At 39.8% G+C, this 16244-nt stretch overlaps 1 protein-coding gene across 1 annotated transcript in view; it reads right to left on the bottom strand.

The window, feature by feature from the left end:
- Positions 1-16244, bottom strand: part of LOC136885304 (Fanconi anemia group A protein homolog) — a 124146-nt gene that overhangs the window by 56025 nt on the left and 51877 nt on the right. Inside the window, exons 11-12 of the mRNA XM_068230340.1 lie at positions 10082-10353; positions 1023-1139 (exon numbers count right to left, since the gene is read on the bottom strand). Coding sequence (XP_068086441.1) covers positions 1023-1139; positions 10082-10353 — 389 coding nt within the window. The remainder of the gene's footprint in view (positions 1-1022; positions 1140-10081; positions 10354-16244) is intronic.

Here is a 16244-nt window from a genome sequence, read left to right as displayed (position 1 = left end):
AAACAAATTTACTGTGTTTTCTTTTTTCTCCGCACCGAAACCACCCACTTTGCTTGTAATGTATCTTAATCTTTGGCGGCGTTGTGAAGGTAAAAAACGACGAAGGTAGAGGAGGAGCGAGATAGAGCGCGAAGAGGACTTGCTCGGTTGGCCTTTGTTAAGCCGCCAGTAAGTAAGGGTCAACAATGTCACTCGGCGAAACTCTTTGTGTTCTGTTACAGCACCGAAACCCGAACGCTCTACTTCCGCCTACGCCGACAAAGAGGCAACTTCGCAAATACAGTAGTTTATTTAAAAAAGCACGTGCTCATTACAATTATGCAAAACCAAGTTATATTTCACTGATACTTAATACGTATAACAGCAAATTACGCATAAACGGATTACGTATAAATAAGGTTTAATTAACAAGCTTTTGAATTACATTTTGCCGGGACCTAAAGGAAATTACGTACAAATACGAATTACGCAGAACTGAGTTACGTATAAAGCAGGTTCAACTGTATTAACACCTAGGTAATGAAAATAGAGATCACAACCTGACGTTTTACCACTTTTTTCACCATACAATTACCTGCTGTTCATCTCACAACACTGTCAACGTCATTTTGCAGACGCTCACAATCCTGTAACTTATTTCCTACTCTATCATATTACACTCTTTCATCCACAAAAACCCTTACCTGTGATTCCAGTGCTTTACACAAATCTTTTATATAAATTAGAAAACCAAGCTCCAATAATACATTTCATTCTTAAGTTTTGAATACCAGTGCATATTAGCTTTCTATGTTTTTATTATCTTTTTTAAATCTGAATTCCTTACACTGATTACACATGCGAAATTCTTCTGTAATTTTCTGTACAACATCAGCATGAATTACACAAGCAACATACTACTCGTTACACTCTGCAGCCTTTAACAGCAGTCTCATAATTTTCATACAAAACATCCTGTTCTAAACAAACAAACAAACAAACAAACAAACAAACAAAAAAATGTAATGAAATCCCTCTCTTACCAGCTCAAAACCGAATAATCCTCCACCAACAGCTTCTCCAAGATCTTTTAAGCGGGTCTTTGCCAAGGCAATGTAATCACTCAACAGACTTGCGCAATTTGCTGGAGCTTGTGGTACCTTCAATATAGGATAATTTATTGTTAGTACAGATCCCTTTATTTGATAAAAAAAACTTGCTACCTTAAATAGAATATCATCAAAATCAAAAAAAGAAAATAATATGAAATAAAATGTTGAAAACCAGAGATGAGGTTAGGAACATATAAACAGATAGAGAGCTCAAGTCAAATACAGAAGGATAGGAACATACTGTATTTACCGTATTTACGCCAATAATCCCCGTATATTTTTTAAAAAAAATTGAGACATGAAAATGGGGTGCGGGATTTACTTGCGTCAAAGTTGGCAACACGTTCCTGGTTCACATAGTTTTCGATGTTGGGTGTACAGTTATGCTTTGTGTAACTGCAGATAGAGGAAAACTGCCCCCATATATCATATTTAAATAGAAAAAATTCAAACTTTTAATTCAAAACTGCCTTTACATTTAAGAAAATAGCTTTCACAGAGTAATTTAAATTTGAATTTCCTTGGCCTCACGATAGAACGCGTCTTCCAGAAATTGCAGGGGTAGCTTTCCACACTTTCACTCGCTTCAGTGTGCCTACAGTGTGTTTCTTAATTGCTAAGTTTGAGTGAATCATAATTCGTTAACATTCAGCATTTAAAGGAACGTCACAATATTACATAGCAGGCAGTGTCGCGAGATTGAACAGTTAATAGTTACAATTCTTGTTTTATTTTCCACCTAATTCAATACATAGAAATGTTTATTGTCTCTAGAAGGACATTTTATTACAATACAAACATTAACAGGGACATGTTTCGCTCGATATATCGATAATCTCAAGGCTGAGTCTTTACACTGAACCTTCTTGTAAATAATTTCTTCGTTAAAATTGTTTTACATCCATAAAATATTATGACTAAATAACACGTAATTAAGAACAATTAACAATTAAAATATATCTGTGATGGACTAGACATTGATCATAAAGTACTGATGTGCAAGTCATAATGAACAAATTAATTATAAGAAGGTTCAATGTAAAGTCTCAACCTTGAGATAATCGTTTTAAAAGGCTGAAGATGCTCAATGTTTGTATTGTAATAAAATGTCCTTCTAGACACAATAAACATTTTTATGTATTGAATTAGATGGAAAATAAAACAAGAATTGTAACTATTAGTAGTAAGTTCAATATGGGTAAAAAACATGAAAATAGTTTTATGCAACGCCGGCAGTTGGCGAAAAAGCTTAGTTCATAATTATAATCAATTCATACGCACCGAACAATATTGTCAATGACGATGAAACTGCACCTTTTTTTTCTTAATGCCAAGTTAGTTAGTTACAGTTTTAAAGGAGAAAGGGTCACTGTACTGTGTTGTTGTTCCTCACCTTGTCACAGGGAAGTTCGATAAGCTACGATGTTTCCATGCATGTACAAGGCATCTAAAAATGCAAACAGTACAGTAAACCAAAAATAAGGCACTTGCACAGGGGAGCCAGCATAATTTGTCATCTTTGAATCTTATTCCTTTTTTTGTTCCATGAGGTTATGTTTGCCACTGATTTATCCAAGTGCTTTATTTGAATAATGTAAATGTACCTTGTTGGATACATTTCGGAAATATATTTTTGTATGGCATTTGAAAGATTTAAGCTGTGAATCAAGGTGATTGCATGAATTCATGGGTCTTAGAATACTTTCTAACACGGCAAGCGCTGGCATTTCTGAATTACGAGAGAAGGCCACGGCAGGGAATCTTCCAAGGAGAGAGTCACTGTCCTGTGTTACAATGCAGACAGAAGCTAGAGACCTCCTACTTCCTCCCCTCACCATAGGAATTTTCAATAAGCCACAGTGTTTTGTGGGCATCAGGTACTTTCTGTACAAGGTAACTAAAATGTATAAATACAGTAATCCAATGAACAAAGCATTTGTGAAGGGGAGGCAGCATAGATTTCTCCCTGTTTTTGAGTAATTTCTTTCTTTCGTTGCATGAGGTTATGTTTGCTAGTCAGTTATCCACGTGGATTATTTGAATACTGTAAATCTGCCTTGTTGGATACACTTTGGAAATTGTTTTTTCTCCATGGCATTTGAAAGATTTAAACTGTGAATCAATGTTAACTGCATACAGTAACAGGTCTTAGAATATTTTGTGACGGGCAAGGGTTGGCATTTCTGAATTAGGAGTTGGCAGTTAATTCAAAATCACGTAATTCGCTAGTGGCTTTACGTCGCACCGACACAGATAGGTCTTATGGCGACGATGGGATAGGAGGGGCCTTGGAGATGGAAGAAAGTGGCCGTGGCCTTAATTAAGGTACAGCCCCCGCATTTGCCTGGTGTGAAAATGGGAAACCACAGAAAACAATGGATACTCTCTCTTGAGATTAGTCTTGAAAAGGGCAAATGCATACTCATACACAATAATACAGTACTGAAATGGCGTATGGCTTTTAGTGCCAGGAGTGTCCGAGGACATGTTCGGCTCGCCAGATGCAGGTCTTTTGATTTCACACCTGTAGGTGACCTGCGCGTCGTGATGAGGATGAAATGATGATGGAGACAACACACACACCCAGTCCCCGTGCCAGCGAAATTAACCAATTATGATTGAAATTCCCAACCCTGCCGGGAATCGAACTCGGGACCCCTGTGACCAAAGGCCAACATGCTAACCATTTAGCCATGGAGCCGGACAATACAGTATTAATAAACAGCTGCACCACATCTGCAGAGTTTTCATTTTTTTTTTTTTTTGTTTTTTGTTTTTTTTTGGTTTTTTTTTGCTAGGGGCTTTACGTCGCACCGACACAGATAGGTCTTATGGCGACGATTTTTTTTTTTTTTTTTTTGTTGTTAGGGGCTTTACGTAGCACCGATACAGATAGGTCTTATGGTGACGATGGGATAGGAAAGGCCTAGGAGTTGGAAGGAAGCGGCCGTGGCCTTAATTAAGGTGCAGCCCCAGCATTTGCCTGGTGTGAAAATGGGAAACCACGGAAAACCATCTTCAGGGCTGCCGATAGTGGGATTCGAACCTACTATCTCCCGGATGCAAGCTCACAGCCGCGCGCCTCTACGCGCACGGCCAACTCTCCAGTTTTCAAATTAAAGAGTCGAAATACATTCAGGCACAGTTTCGTCAACGGCTATTAAATGAATACCAATAAGATGATTGTTAACACTGTGTTAAAATTCTTGTGTTTATCTGAACTTTTCCTGAGAAATGCTAGCTCTCATGAGAGTAATGAGCAGCGCAAACCTAGGAGGCAGTAGCAGAACCAATGTGATTTTGTTGTAAAACAGCCGCGCGCCCCTAACCGCCCAGCCAACTCGCCCGGTATAATGCATTTATATAATCTCAAATATGTTCAGGCGAAGTAGCTATACCCGTCATGTTCATATTTGCATAAAGACCACGCGGAACTAGAGGAGTCATGAAATGTTTGTTTATGCCTACGTTAATCTTTTGCTGGAAAGAATTTTAGTTCATTTCATTTTTCAAAATTATCCTAAAATTAGTGTGCGGGGATTATTCGTGTAAATACGGTACTTGCTATACCTCGCCACTGAGAACTGAGGGAGAAAATACACTTACTTATAGGTCCCGCAACAAGAGCTTGCCAAAACTCAAATGTGCGCAGAGACCAATATCTGTTGGCGAAGTTTAAGCTCGTTGCGAGGCTCCTGTGTGTCACCCGAATGCTGATTACCGGCTCATTGTTACTCAACCATTCACTGAGAAGCACAGTGTACAGCTCTCTATCAAGCGTGTATTGAAAAGAAGCAAGAAGCACGTGCTTGTATTATTATTAATATCTTATTTATATTTCGTAACTGAAAGTGAATTTGTTGTAGTATAATATTCAGTGTACGTAGCGATGCCCCCGTTTCGTTCTAAATTAGGGAGTGCTAAAACTTTACACAGTCAAACTAGAGAAGTTATTTATAATGTGTATAAATTCATGAAAAACGAAACCCACCCCACTGGAAACTTATGTGCTATTCAAAAGAAAGTGGCCGAAGCAACGGGGGTGTCGGAAAGGTCCGGGCGGAATGTAATACGAGACGCAAAGAACATCGAAAGGGGTGAAGTGGATTCATTTTCAATGCCTGGAAAGAGAAGACCGAAGTCTGTCAAGAAGTGTGAATTAGACGATTTTGAGAAATGCGCGGTCAGGCGCGCGATTCACAATTTTCACAATGCCGAAGGCGAGAGACCAACGCTTGAAAAGATCCGTAAGAAACTGGTTGAGGATATACAGTTTAAAGGTTGCGTAAGAACACTAAGCAAGATAGTTCGAGGCCTAGGTTTTCGATGGAGGAAGACAGAAGACATGCGTAGAATACTTATGGAGAAGCCTGACATAAGGCTCTTACGTGTGCAGTACATACAAAGCATAAAGCGGTGTCGACAAGAGGGTAGGCCTATTGTTTACACTGATGAGACATATTTGCATATTTCGCACACCAAGTCAAGTGCTTGGAGCGACAGTACTCTTCATGGACTGAAGTCACCTATCTCGAAAGGGCAACGATTAATAGTGGTACATGCCGGTTCAGATGCAGGTTTCGTTCCAAATGCTTCGATGGTTTTCAAATCCAACCAAACAACAGGGGATTATCACAATGAGATGAACTATAGAAACTACGAGAAATATCTGACAGAGAAATTAATTCCTAATTTGCCACCCAACTCTGTAGTCGTGATTGATAATGCCTCGTACCATAATGTCCAATGTGAGCGTGCACCCACATCATCATTAAAAAAAAGAGTTATGCAGGATTGGTTGACTGATAAGGGTATTCCGTTTTCTACAGAGATGATAAAACCCCAACTGTACGCTTTGATTAAATCCCATAAATCATGCTATAAGTCATATCAAATCGACAGACTACTTGCTACATATGGGCATATGATTTTGCGTCTACCGCCATACCATCCAGACTTGAACCCAATCGAAATAATTTGGGCTTAAGTTAAAGATTATGTAGCACAAAGGAATGTTACTCTCAGACTCCATAATGCAAGAACATTGTTGATGGAAGGAATTGCATCAATTGGGGCAGAAGAATGGTCGAGTCGATGTAGGCAGGTAATCGACACTGAGAATAAGTACATTGCGAGCGATCACATAATGAATGAAGTATCAGACAGCATAATCATTAATCTGGAGGACGATAGTGACAGTGACGGAGAGAGCGTTAGTGATAGCGCGGATGACAGTGAAGGTGATATGAGCAGCTTTCAACCTCTTTCAGAAGATGCAGACTAGAACAAGCCATTGGGTAAGTTAACCGCTATTTTACGATCGCATAATTCTTAGGGCCGAATTCATAGTCAGCACTTATATATAAGTGGAACGCTTAAGTAATAAGGGATCACTTATAGTAAGTATTCACTTATATAAGTTTACATTTCATAGACAGCACTTATAGAGCACACTCATTGATACAGTAAGTATCACTGGAGATGTGGCAATGCTGTATATTATGCCCATGCTTCCTGGATCGTGTAGTTCTGGCTACCGAATAGTGGGATGATCTATTGTGTTTTGTCTATCGAAGGACATCGCGCGTATGCGCGCGAAGTTTTTGAGGTTAAAAGATCGTCTATATTGGATTTGATTACCGGAATGGATAATAAAAAGACAGCACCTGCAAGAACTTGTGTCGAAGTACAGTACATGCACATAATATAGAACAAGTAGACCGACGCAGTTTCTCATCAGAATATGATTGACGTTGGAAAAACTTGTTGTGGACAATGAAAACTACGAAAATGCCCAGAGTCTAATTTTCTTCTTAATATAATATGTTTATAGTTATCCAGGCACTCGAACCTATATAAATATTCATCCAAATGTAGAATATCTAGCCCTACAACGCTTTTAATGATTTGACAAATATATCCGTAGCCGTTACGTTGTAATAGGCCTAATTACTTCCCCAATGAAATGGAATTAGTATGTTTTGATGTGTGATGCCATAATTTCAGAAACTTCTGATATATACCGGCAAACGATTGGTTGACTAACCTGATATACTTAGCACAAATCAACCGTAAAATAAATGGTAGTAGTGCAACACGTTCATATTTCTTATAACTCAGTATAGTTCCTTACTATTCCATAGGCCTACAGTCTTGGTAACTTATCAACTTGTAACACATTTCCAGTTAATTAAGCGAAATACCGGTCATGATAGTGATGATAATAATATCAATAATAATAATAATAATAATAATAATAATAATAATAATAATAATAATAATAATAATAATAATAATCTGAAATTAAGAGGTGGCATAAAATCTCAAAACAATATCTTCATTAATGGTGAGATAGTGAGTCCTCTAGAGGCTATGTTCACTCTCTCAATCAAAGGAACAAGAATATTCATAACTGTCACTTTACTAAAACGAAACCTTCTTTAAATTGTTGGTCACATTAGATTTCGACAGGATTTTCCATCTCTACTGTGTGCACGGAAAGTATTCTGTGAATGAAATGCAACATACTCAGCAAAATCATCCTCCATCTTGCTGCAACATAAGTGAGTCACTTAAGTGTGTGTGGGACACGTAAGTAGGTAATATGAAATGAAAGCTGGCTTATAAGGGGCACTTATGTATAAGTGCTGTCTATGAACTCTGCCCTTAATCTCTTTGTTTGTTATTGTTATTATTGTTATTTCATTCAATGTTTCTGATTCTGCATGTCCAACAATATCAATATGCTATAGGGCAGCGATGGCAAACCTTTACCAACTAGCGTGTTATTTAAGGTCTTGTGTATTACTTTTTACTGTCTAGTGTGCCACATGTTATTTTCCTTTAAACTCATCATGAAACCCCTCATCTGACTTCAATTAGGTATTAGATTGCATAACTTGTAAATCCATTCGACTGAATGTTTTATTACTTTATTTTGTATTAAAAATTGCATTTTAAAAACAGGTAAATTTTAAGAATAAGGTATATATTTGCTTTTTGTTTAAATATGACCATAGAATTAACTGGATATAATTTATTAAAGCGTAATGTTAAAATGTGCTACGTTGCTAGATTTTCGACCTATTTATTACATGTTAAAAACATTAAAATATGTGGTCTGACGTGCCACAGAAGTCGTGTTCGCGGGTCATAGGTTTGCCAACTCTGCTATAGGGTAATGTGTCCTGGCTCTGGTTATAACTACAATAAGGCATTACGTACACGCGCTGAGATTTCACTCGAACGCTAGTCACAGTTCAGCTAGCCAGACCGCCAGCGCAGACGGTTCATTAACAACTGCTGGCAGTAAGGCGATTTAGCGAAGTGAGGGGGGCGTGCAGTGCTACTATCGATGTTCTGCACAGCTTTCTTTGGCAAGCTCTTCTTGTGGGACCTATACCTATAACACCCCCACCAATTAATTTTTTACTATTATCAGGAAAAAAGTAAAAGGATCCAAAATATTCAACTGCAGTCTTCATTGGTGTTGATATGGGAGTATATGATGAGAAGAAACGACCCAAGACAAACCTCTATGCCAAATTTCACTCTCACAGGTTGAGACCTGTGGAGAATCTCTCTCAAGAAAACGTTTACTGTGTGATGTAAAATATTTATTGTGGAATATTTTATTTGTATTCCCTTTATCTCTTAAGTACTACTAGATTGTAAAATTATTATTGTGGTTAAGTGGTATTTTGTAACTTTGTGAAAATTTTGTGACGCAGACTTTTGGAACAGGGTGTGTTGGCCCCTGTCGATTCTAGAAGCATGTCTTTACTAATTCTGGAAGACGGAAAGTTCGCGATTAGTGTCTGCCAATGTTCTGGAATATTGCGAAAATATCGCGACTTGATAAAGAGTTTTGATTGGTGGATCTGGGTGGCAATGGGAAAGCTCCTGTGCTCTGATTGGTCACTCGGTAATCACACTGGGGCCAGCCTTGCCTTTTTAAGAGAGTGAGGTTAGATTTCGTGGTTTTTGTTTTCTTGTCAGTCCAGCAATCAGACGCACGTCGGCGAATCCTCCCTCCAGGGATGGGCTACCTTGGGGTAAGCATTGTTAGTTTCAGTTCCACCTTAATTTATATTTAATGTTCACTTGTATTCTCACATAGGAGTTTACCCCACTCACCCAGACTCGCCACTCAATTAGATGCCTCAGCTTTTCAGCTGGGCCTGCCTGTTTGCTTTCGAGGCATTCCCCTTTCCTTTGTTTGCAAAACATGTAATTTGTTGATTAATTTATTTCCCTCGGGGTTTACCCCTAGTTACTCTGTATCACTTGATGCACGCTAGTTTTTCCTCTGCCCCGCATCAGAAGTGTTTTTTGTGTGGGAACAAGTTGAACTGGCCTCTGCACCAAGTTTAAATATTTCTGATTTCCCCCTTATTTCCATTATGTGGCGCGATTATCAGAAAGCACGTTAACTTTAATTTAATATTGTATTTGTAACCTTTGGTTCCTCTTAGCCTCAAAATTGTATTGTAGAAGTTGCATTATGTCAAGATATATTTAGTTAACCTCTTGGCCTAAGAGGAAGCTCTCGGCAACTACATCTAATTTGTATTTTGGAAATAGTGTAACTGGGTTGTTGCGATAGGTGGATTTTGTTCCAAATTTCTTTGTAATGTTTATTTTGGAAATAATATCTTGAATCAAGGGATCACCGTTGATTTTTCTAGAAACCAGCAACCTTCGTATACCAATGGCCCTGATCGGTTTCCCAGACCCGCTCCACATCCCTTTAATATAGTCATCACGTTGCCCACCCTGATTTTTGTTTGTTTGTATTAGCGTAGTTTCGATGTTTTATTGTGTGCCAAGGTTTTAGAGTGCCGTGTAATTTGATTTTTTCCCCTTTTCTTAACTGTGTATCGTGTAACCAGTGGAAACTGGTTGCAAGGTTAGAGAGAGAGAGAGAGAGAGAGAGATATGAGTGATATTTTGCTTAACATACAAAAAATCAAATCGGGGAAATCTCTAACCTTATTAATGTGCACTCTGAGATAAAGAGGAGCATCATGAGGAACCGACTCGGTCAGAAACTGCATGAAGAATTCAAAAGCGGAGCGGCTAGTTGCTGTCGTAGACTGTCGCGCCTCAGATCCAAATGTTGCTCCAAACCAAGCCGTATAGGATGGGAAGGACTGCTGCGCAGCAGAGAGAGTACATGCTTGCCTTGCCACCATGAACGCAATAGCAAGCATCTGACGACTGTGGGTAGACAGTGACTGTAGAAGAAGCCAGTCTACAAAACCTAAAACAAAACAAAAAAAACAGAATAGAAACAATGTAAACACTTAAAAGAGACACATCTGCGAACTCGTTCGTTAGTTTTGCGATACAGTAAAACCTCGTTAATTCGCAAAAATGAGACTTCGAATTACGTGACCGGGCAAGTTGGCCGTGCAGTTAGAGGCGCACGGCTGTGAGCTTGCATCCAGGAGATAGTGGATTTGAATCCCACTGTCGGCAGCCCTGAAAGTGGTACTGGCCAGTACCATCATTCTTATTTTTGTCAATGCACGAGAAGCTGTTTCAGTTACAGTTTGAATCCTGTGAAAAACAAGTCTAATTTTGGTGTTTGAGAGAATAATTCACTTTCCCTTCTCTTCTGCCAATCTGCAATAAATTTGCGTCACCATAATCGTTTATGACCATCCATGTTGTGTATGTAACACAAAAAAATGCTTAACAAAACTCTCCAAAAATTAATAAAAATGGCTTTCACAGACTTCTCCGGAACTCTTGGTATTATGGGTTGTCTCTAGGTGGTATTGATTCACTATCTGCATGACAAAGTTGCAGCATGAAGTCATCTTGATACCTGTATGCAGTACCGAGGGGGCTGTGTTTCAACACTGTGGTGGTATTTATAATATTATTACTAACAGCTTTCACATAAGCGGAAAAAAATTCTGTTATTCATGTCAGTGATTGTGGCATCATACACAACCATTAACCCGGCTCAAGGGAGCTAGGGTCATCTTCCCTATCCTTCACTCGAGTAATTCTTGTCTAGCGCATCCACGTTGCGGGGGTGGGTATCCTCCACATCAGTAGGCCAGTGTGAAGGAGAGCTAAGCTCAGGCCGGGACCCAGTCTCACGGGTTATAACGTGGAACCCAAGCCCAGGGTTACGGGTGAAGACCTTAACAGCATCTTAGTCAGAGAAGGAGACCTTCTGAATGACAAAGAGGTGGATGAGGCAACCCATCCTCTCTGGGGAAAATTAGAAGAAGAAACCACTGCCTTGTGGAGAAGAGGGATCTTCAAAGGCTAAGGGAGTAAACCCCGAAAGAAAATCCTCAGATGCGTTAGGCTTAGTAGGTCAGCAAACGAGTAAATTTATACTTGCTTTCAACTACAATACAAGCCTCAGATGGAAGTTTAAAAATGAAAATGGAATTGAGAAGTCTCTGACTACAGTTGCACAGTATGATAGTAATGCTGATGTTCGTGCAAGCGTTAGATCAGAGAACAAAACCCGATTTGGAACGATAAATATTTTAACAATGAATGGGAATGAAAATGAATTGTTTGACCTAATGGAGGGACGAAAACTCGACATCCTGGGATTAAGTGAAGTAAAATGGAAAGGGAAAGGAATGAAGAAACTAAGAAAGGGGTACACCTTGTACTGGATGGGTAACAGTAAAGAGAAAAGAAATGGAGTGGGATTTATAGTGAATCAGAATGTTGAACCAATAGCTGAAGTTGAGTATGTAAATGAAAGAATTATAATGATGTACATAAATGTAAACAAGGAACTACTGAAGATAGTACAGATGTATGCTCCACGGACAAGATGTAGCGTGGAAGAAAAAGAAAAGTTCCTCAATGAACTGGAAACACATATTGTTGGAGATGGGATCATGATAATGGGAGATCTGAATGCTCATGGGGGAACTGATAGAATGGGATATGAGAATGTTCTGGGCCCACATGGGTACGGCGATAGAAATGAAGATGGAGAGAAACTTTTGGACTTTTGTATCAGAAATAACCTGATAATAAACAACACATGATTTATGAAGAGGAATAGCCATAAGATCAGCCGATATAGTTGGGATAGACAGTATGGAACACTCATCGATTTTATAATAACAGACCGAGAATGGGGAAGATACGTTACAAATACGAAGTGAAAGTATGGAAGGTGATCACAGATGATTGATTGTGGAATTAAAACAAGTAAAAATCCCTAAAATTGTATTGAATAAACCAAAGATCAGGATTTGGGAATAGGAGGAGGAGGAGGAGGATAAAAGAATGGCATTCCAAGATTGTATAAAAAGGAAGTTGCCTAACACGGAAATACAAAGTGGAGAAGAAGAGTGGGACAATTTAAGACAGACATTTGTGCAAGCAGCAATTGAGGTATGCGGGAAAACAAAAGCAAAGTTTAAGGGAAAGGAGACACAGCGGTGGACAGACAAAATTTTTAAAAAAGAAATAAAAGAAAGGAACAAGGTGAAGAAAGAAATGGATAAGGAAAAGCAAAAAACATATCAGAGGGATGAGAATAAGATAGAAAGGTTACATGTGGAATACAAAAGATTGAAACTACAAGAGGAGTATTAAGGAAGAAAAGGAGAAATGTTGGGGAGAGTTTACCAACAAAATTGAGCAAGATAGTCGAGGAAATCAGAAACTTTTATACAGAGTAATAAAATCGAAAAGAATAAATCAAGGAAAAATCAAGGCATTATAGAGAGAAGATGGATGCATAGTACATGACGAAAAGGGTCTACAGAAAGTGAAGACAAAGTATTTTGACAAACTTTATAATGAGGATGACTGCTCAGAGGAAGAAGGAGATAGGAAAATAGAAATAATACCTGGAGAAAAACAAGAGAACCCGATAACATGGTTGGAGCTTCCAAGGGCAGTGAAAGCAATGACCGAAGGTAAAGCTAGTGGAAAAGGCAAATTCAATGTTGATATGATTAAGGCAGCAGGAAGCAGTGGACTACAGTGGCTTTACCGAGCCTTCAATGCCATATGGAAGGATGAAAGGATACCTGAAAATTGGCAACAAGGAAGCATTGTACCACTGTTCAAAAAAGGAAATAGGAAGAAATTCGAAAATTATAGAGGTATAACCCTATTATCACATGGGCTAAAAATAATGGAGATAGTCATGGACAAAAGACTGAGGGATATAACAGAAACAAGTTAGAGGAAGAACAATATGGTTTTAGAGCAAATAGATCAAAAATAGACTTGATATTTACAGTGCGAATGATAATGGAAAAACATCTGGAAAGAAACAAGGAAATCATATTCGTATTTTTGGATTTGGAAAAAGCTTGTGATACAGTTAAGAGAAAACAGGTATGGGAATGCCTACTGAAATGGAATGTACCAAAATCATTAATTAAAAAGATAAAAATGTTGTATCATGGGAGTAAAAGCAGTGTACATGTGGGGAGTGATGACTCTGAAATATTTTATACAAAAAGAAGGTCTCAAGCAAGGAAGTGCACTGTTGTCATTATTGTTTATTATATTGATGGATAAAATCATAAAACGTGTAAAACAGAGTATCGATGAAGTGAACGCTTTGGTATTTGCAGATGATGTGATGATTTGGCTAAAAAGAGAAAAGGAAGTACAAAGGAGACTGGACATTTGGAATGAAAATCTGTAGGAGTTTGGAATGGTAATTAGTAAAAGAAAACTATAGTCGTGCACTGTGGAAAAGAGAAAAAGAGAAGCAAGTGAACATTGACGGAAAACGGTTAGAAATGTAGAACAGTTTACCTATCTGGGGAGCATTATTAATGGAAGTAATGAAATCAACCCTGAAATTAATAACAGCCTACGTAAAGGTACAACATTTTTTTTTTTTTTTTGCTAGTTGTTTTACGTCGCAACGACACAGATAGGTCTTATGGCGACGATGGGACAGGAAAAGCCTAGGAGTGGGAAGGAAGCGGCCGTGGCCTTAATTAAGGTACAGCCCCAGCATTTGCCTGGTGTGAAAATGGGAAACCACGGAAAACCATTTTCAGGGCTGCCGACAGTGGGGTTCGAACCTACTATCTCCCGAATACTGGATACTGGCCGCACTTAAGCGACTGCAGCTATCGAGCTCGGTGTACAACATTTTATCATCAAGTCAGAGAGCTTTTATGGGATGACAAGTACCCAAGAGAATGAAATTAATATTATATAAACAGTATTTAATACAAATTGTAACATACGGACGAGAAACGCTTGTAACTCATAAGAGACACGTTAGTAAGATCCAAGCACTAGAAATGAAATTTTTAAGAACATCGGTTAAAAGGACAAGAAGAGATAGAATTCAAAATATTAAAATCAGAGAAGAGCTCAATATAGAAGCGTTAGTTCAGAACATACAGAAAGAAAGACTGAGATGGTTCGGACATGTAAAAAGAATGGGAAAAGAACGGGTAGCAAGAAGGGAATTGGAAAGAGAAGTTAAGGGAAAGAGACCAGTTGGAAGACCGAGAAGAAGGTGGAGAGATCAGATTTGGAAGGACATTCGAGAAGCTGGATTGAATGTGGCGGAAGTAATGGTGGAAGGACAGAAAGGAGTGGATGAGGCTTGTTAACCACACCCGGGTGACTGGAGTGGGACACTGATGATGATGATATACTAGTGTCCAAAAGTTAAGCATAATCACTAAACGAGACCATGTCAGACGGATTGCTGAACAAACGGAAGCTGACTCATACACCATATGTCACACAACTTGTCCAAAAAAACAGTGTCAGAAAAGTTCTAACAGCTAAGGTACACCTTTGACAACAACTAACAAAACTTAGCAATGTCTTCCACAACAAAATATGCTGTTAATAAGGTGTATGGTATCCCTAACAGTCACACATGCTTCACAGCAACGTGGCATACTCTCTATCAGATGGTCCAAGAGCTCTTATGGCAGTCGATCCCATTCCTCCCAACGGGCAATGCGAATGTCTTGGAGGGTCCTTGGTAGAGGCTGACGGGATGCAATTTGCCTCCCCAATGCATTCCAGGTATGTTCTATAGGATTCAGATCCACAGACCTCGTTGGCCAGTCCATGCGATGAATGTCTTCCCCAGCCAGAAATTCATCCACCAGAGCAGCGCGGTGCGGTCGGGCATTATCGTCCGTTAAGAGGAAGTCTGGACCAACCGCACCTCTGAAGAGTCAACATGTTGTCTCGGTACCTCATCCCTGTATCTCCGAGCGTTAACAGTGTTCCTCGGACCACCCATGAAGAAGTGCAGGTCCGTATGGCCATTCAACATGATGCCGCCCCACACCATGACACCACCACCACCACCACCACCACCACCACCACCACCACCACCACCACCACCACCACCACCACCACCACCACCACCACCGTTCCATGATGTTCCTGTGGTTGTATCGGGTACCCGGTTCTCTCCAAATTAATGTGCGACAGGAATCGTTATGCAAACTGAAGCGGGATTCATCTGTGAACAGCACATGCCTCCATTCATTCACGGTCCAGTTTCGATGTTGACAGCTCCACAGTAAACGGGCCCGTCTCTGTGCTGGAATGAGCAGGACGCACACCGCAGGGCGTCGGGCAAACAGCCCTGCTGTTCTGAGTCTCCGGTACCCAGTTTGCCGGGAAACGGCAACCTCTGAGACAGCTGCAAGCTCCGCCTACAATTGTCTAGCAGGTGCACTCTGATTTCGTCAGGCGGTTAAGGCCAGATATCGGTCCTGCTGTGGGGTGGATACCCTTGGTCGGCCTGGTACTGGCCTACGACTAACATCTCCTGTGTCTCGAAATAATCTCCAAAGACTGGAAATGACAGATTGTGGCACATTCAAGGATACAGCGACTTTGGTCTGTGTCTGGCCTGCTTCCAGGCGGCCGAATATTCTACCCTGCAAAACGGGGTCCAAATAGCGTCGTTGTGCCATTGTGTTGTCACGTTCACCACGAGGCTACACTCCGCACACTATAACAGGGCAAACAAGACTGAGGGAATAGGGGGCACAGGCACTGGCTGTGTTTACCTTGCAGTTACGCCGCTAGTTAAAGCAGGGAACACTCCTTTCCTATACAGAGCGAACACGTAAGGTTGGTAGGTGCATATGTCGTGCAATTTGCGGTCTATTTCCTGTTGCCCTGCTTACTCGTAACTTATGC

Source organism: Anabrus simplex, chromosome 14, assembly GCF_040414725.1.
Source record: "Anabrus simplex isolate iqAnaSimp1 chromosome 14, ASM4041472v1, whole genome shotgun sequence".
Lineage (NCBI taxonomy): Eukaryota > Metazoa > Arthropoda > Insecta > Orthoptera > Tettigoniidae > Anabrus > Anabrus simplex.
This window is presented reverse-complemented; position numbering and strand designations above follow the sequence as displayed.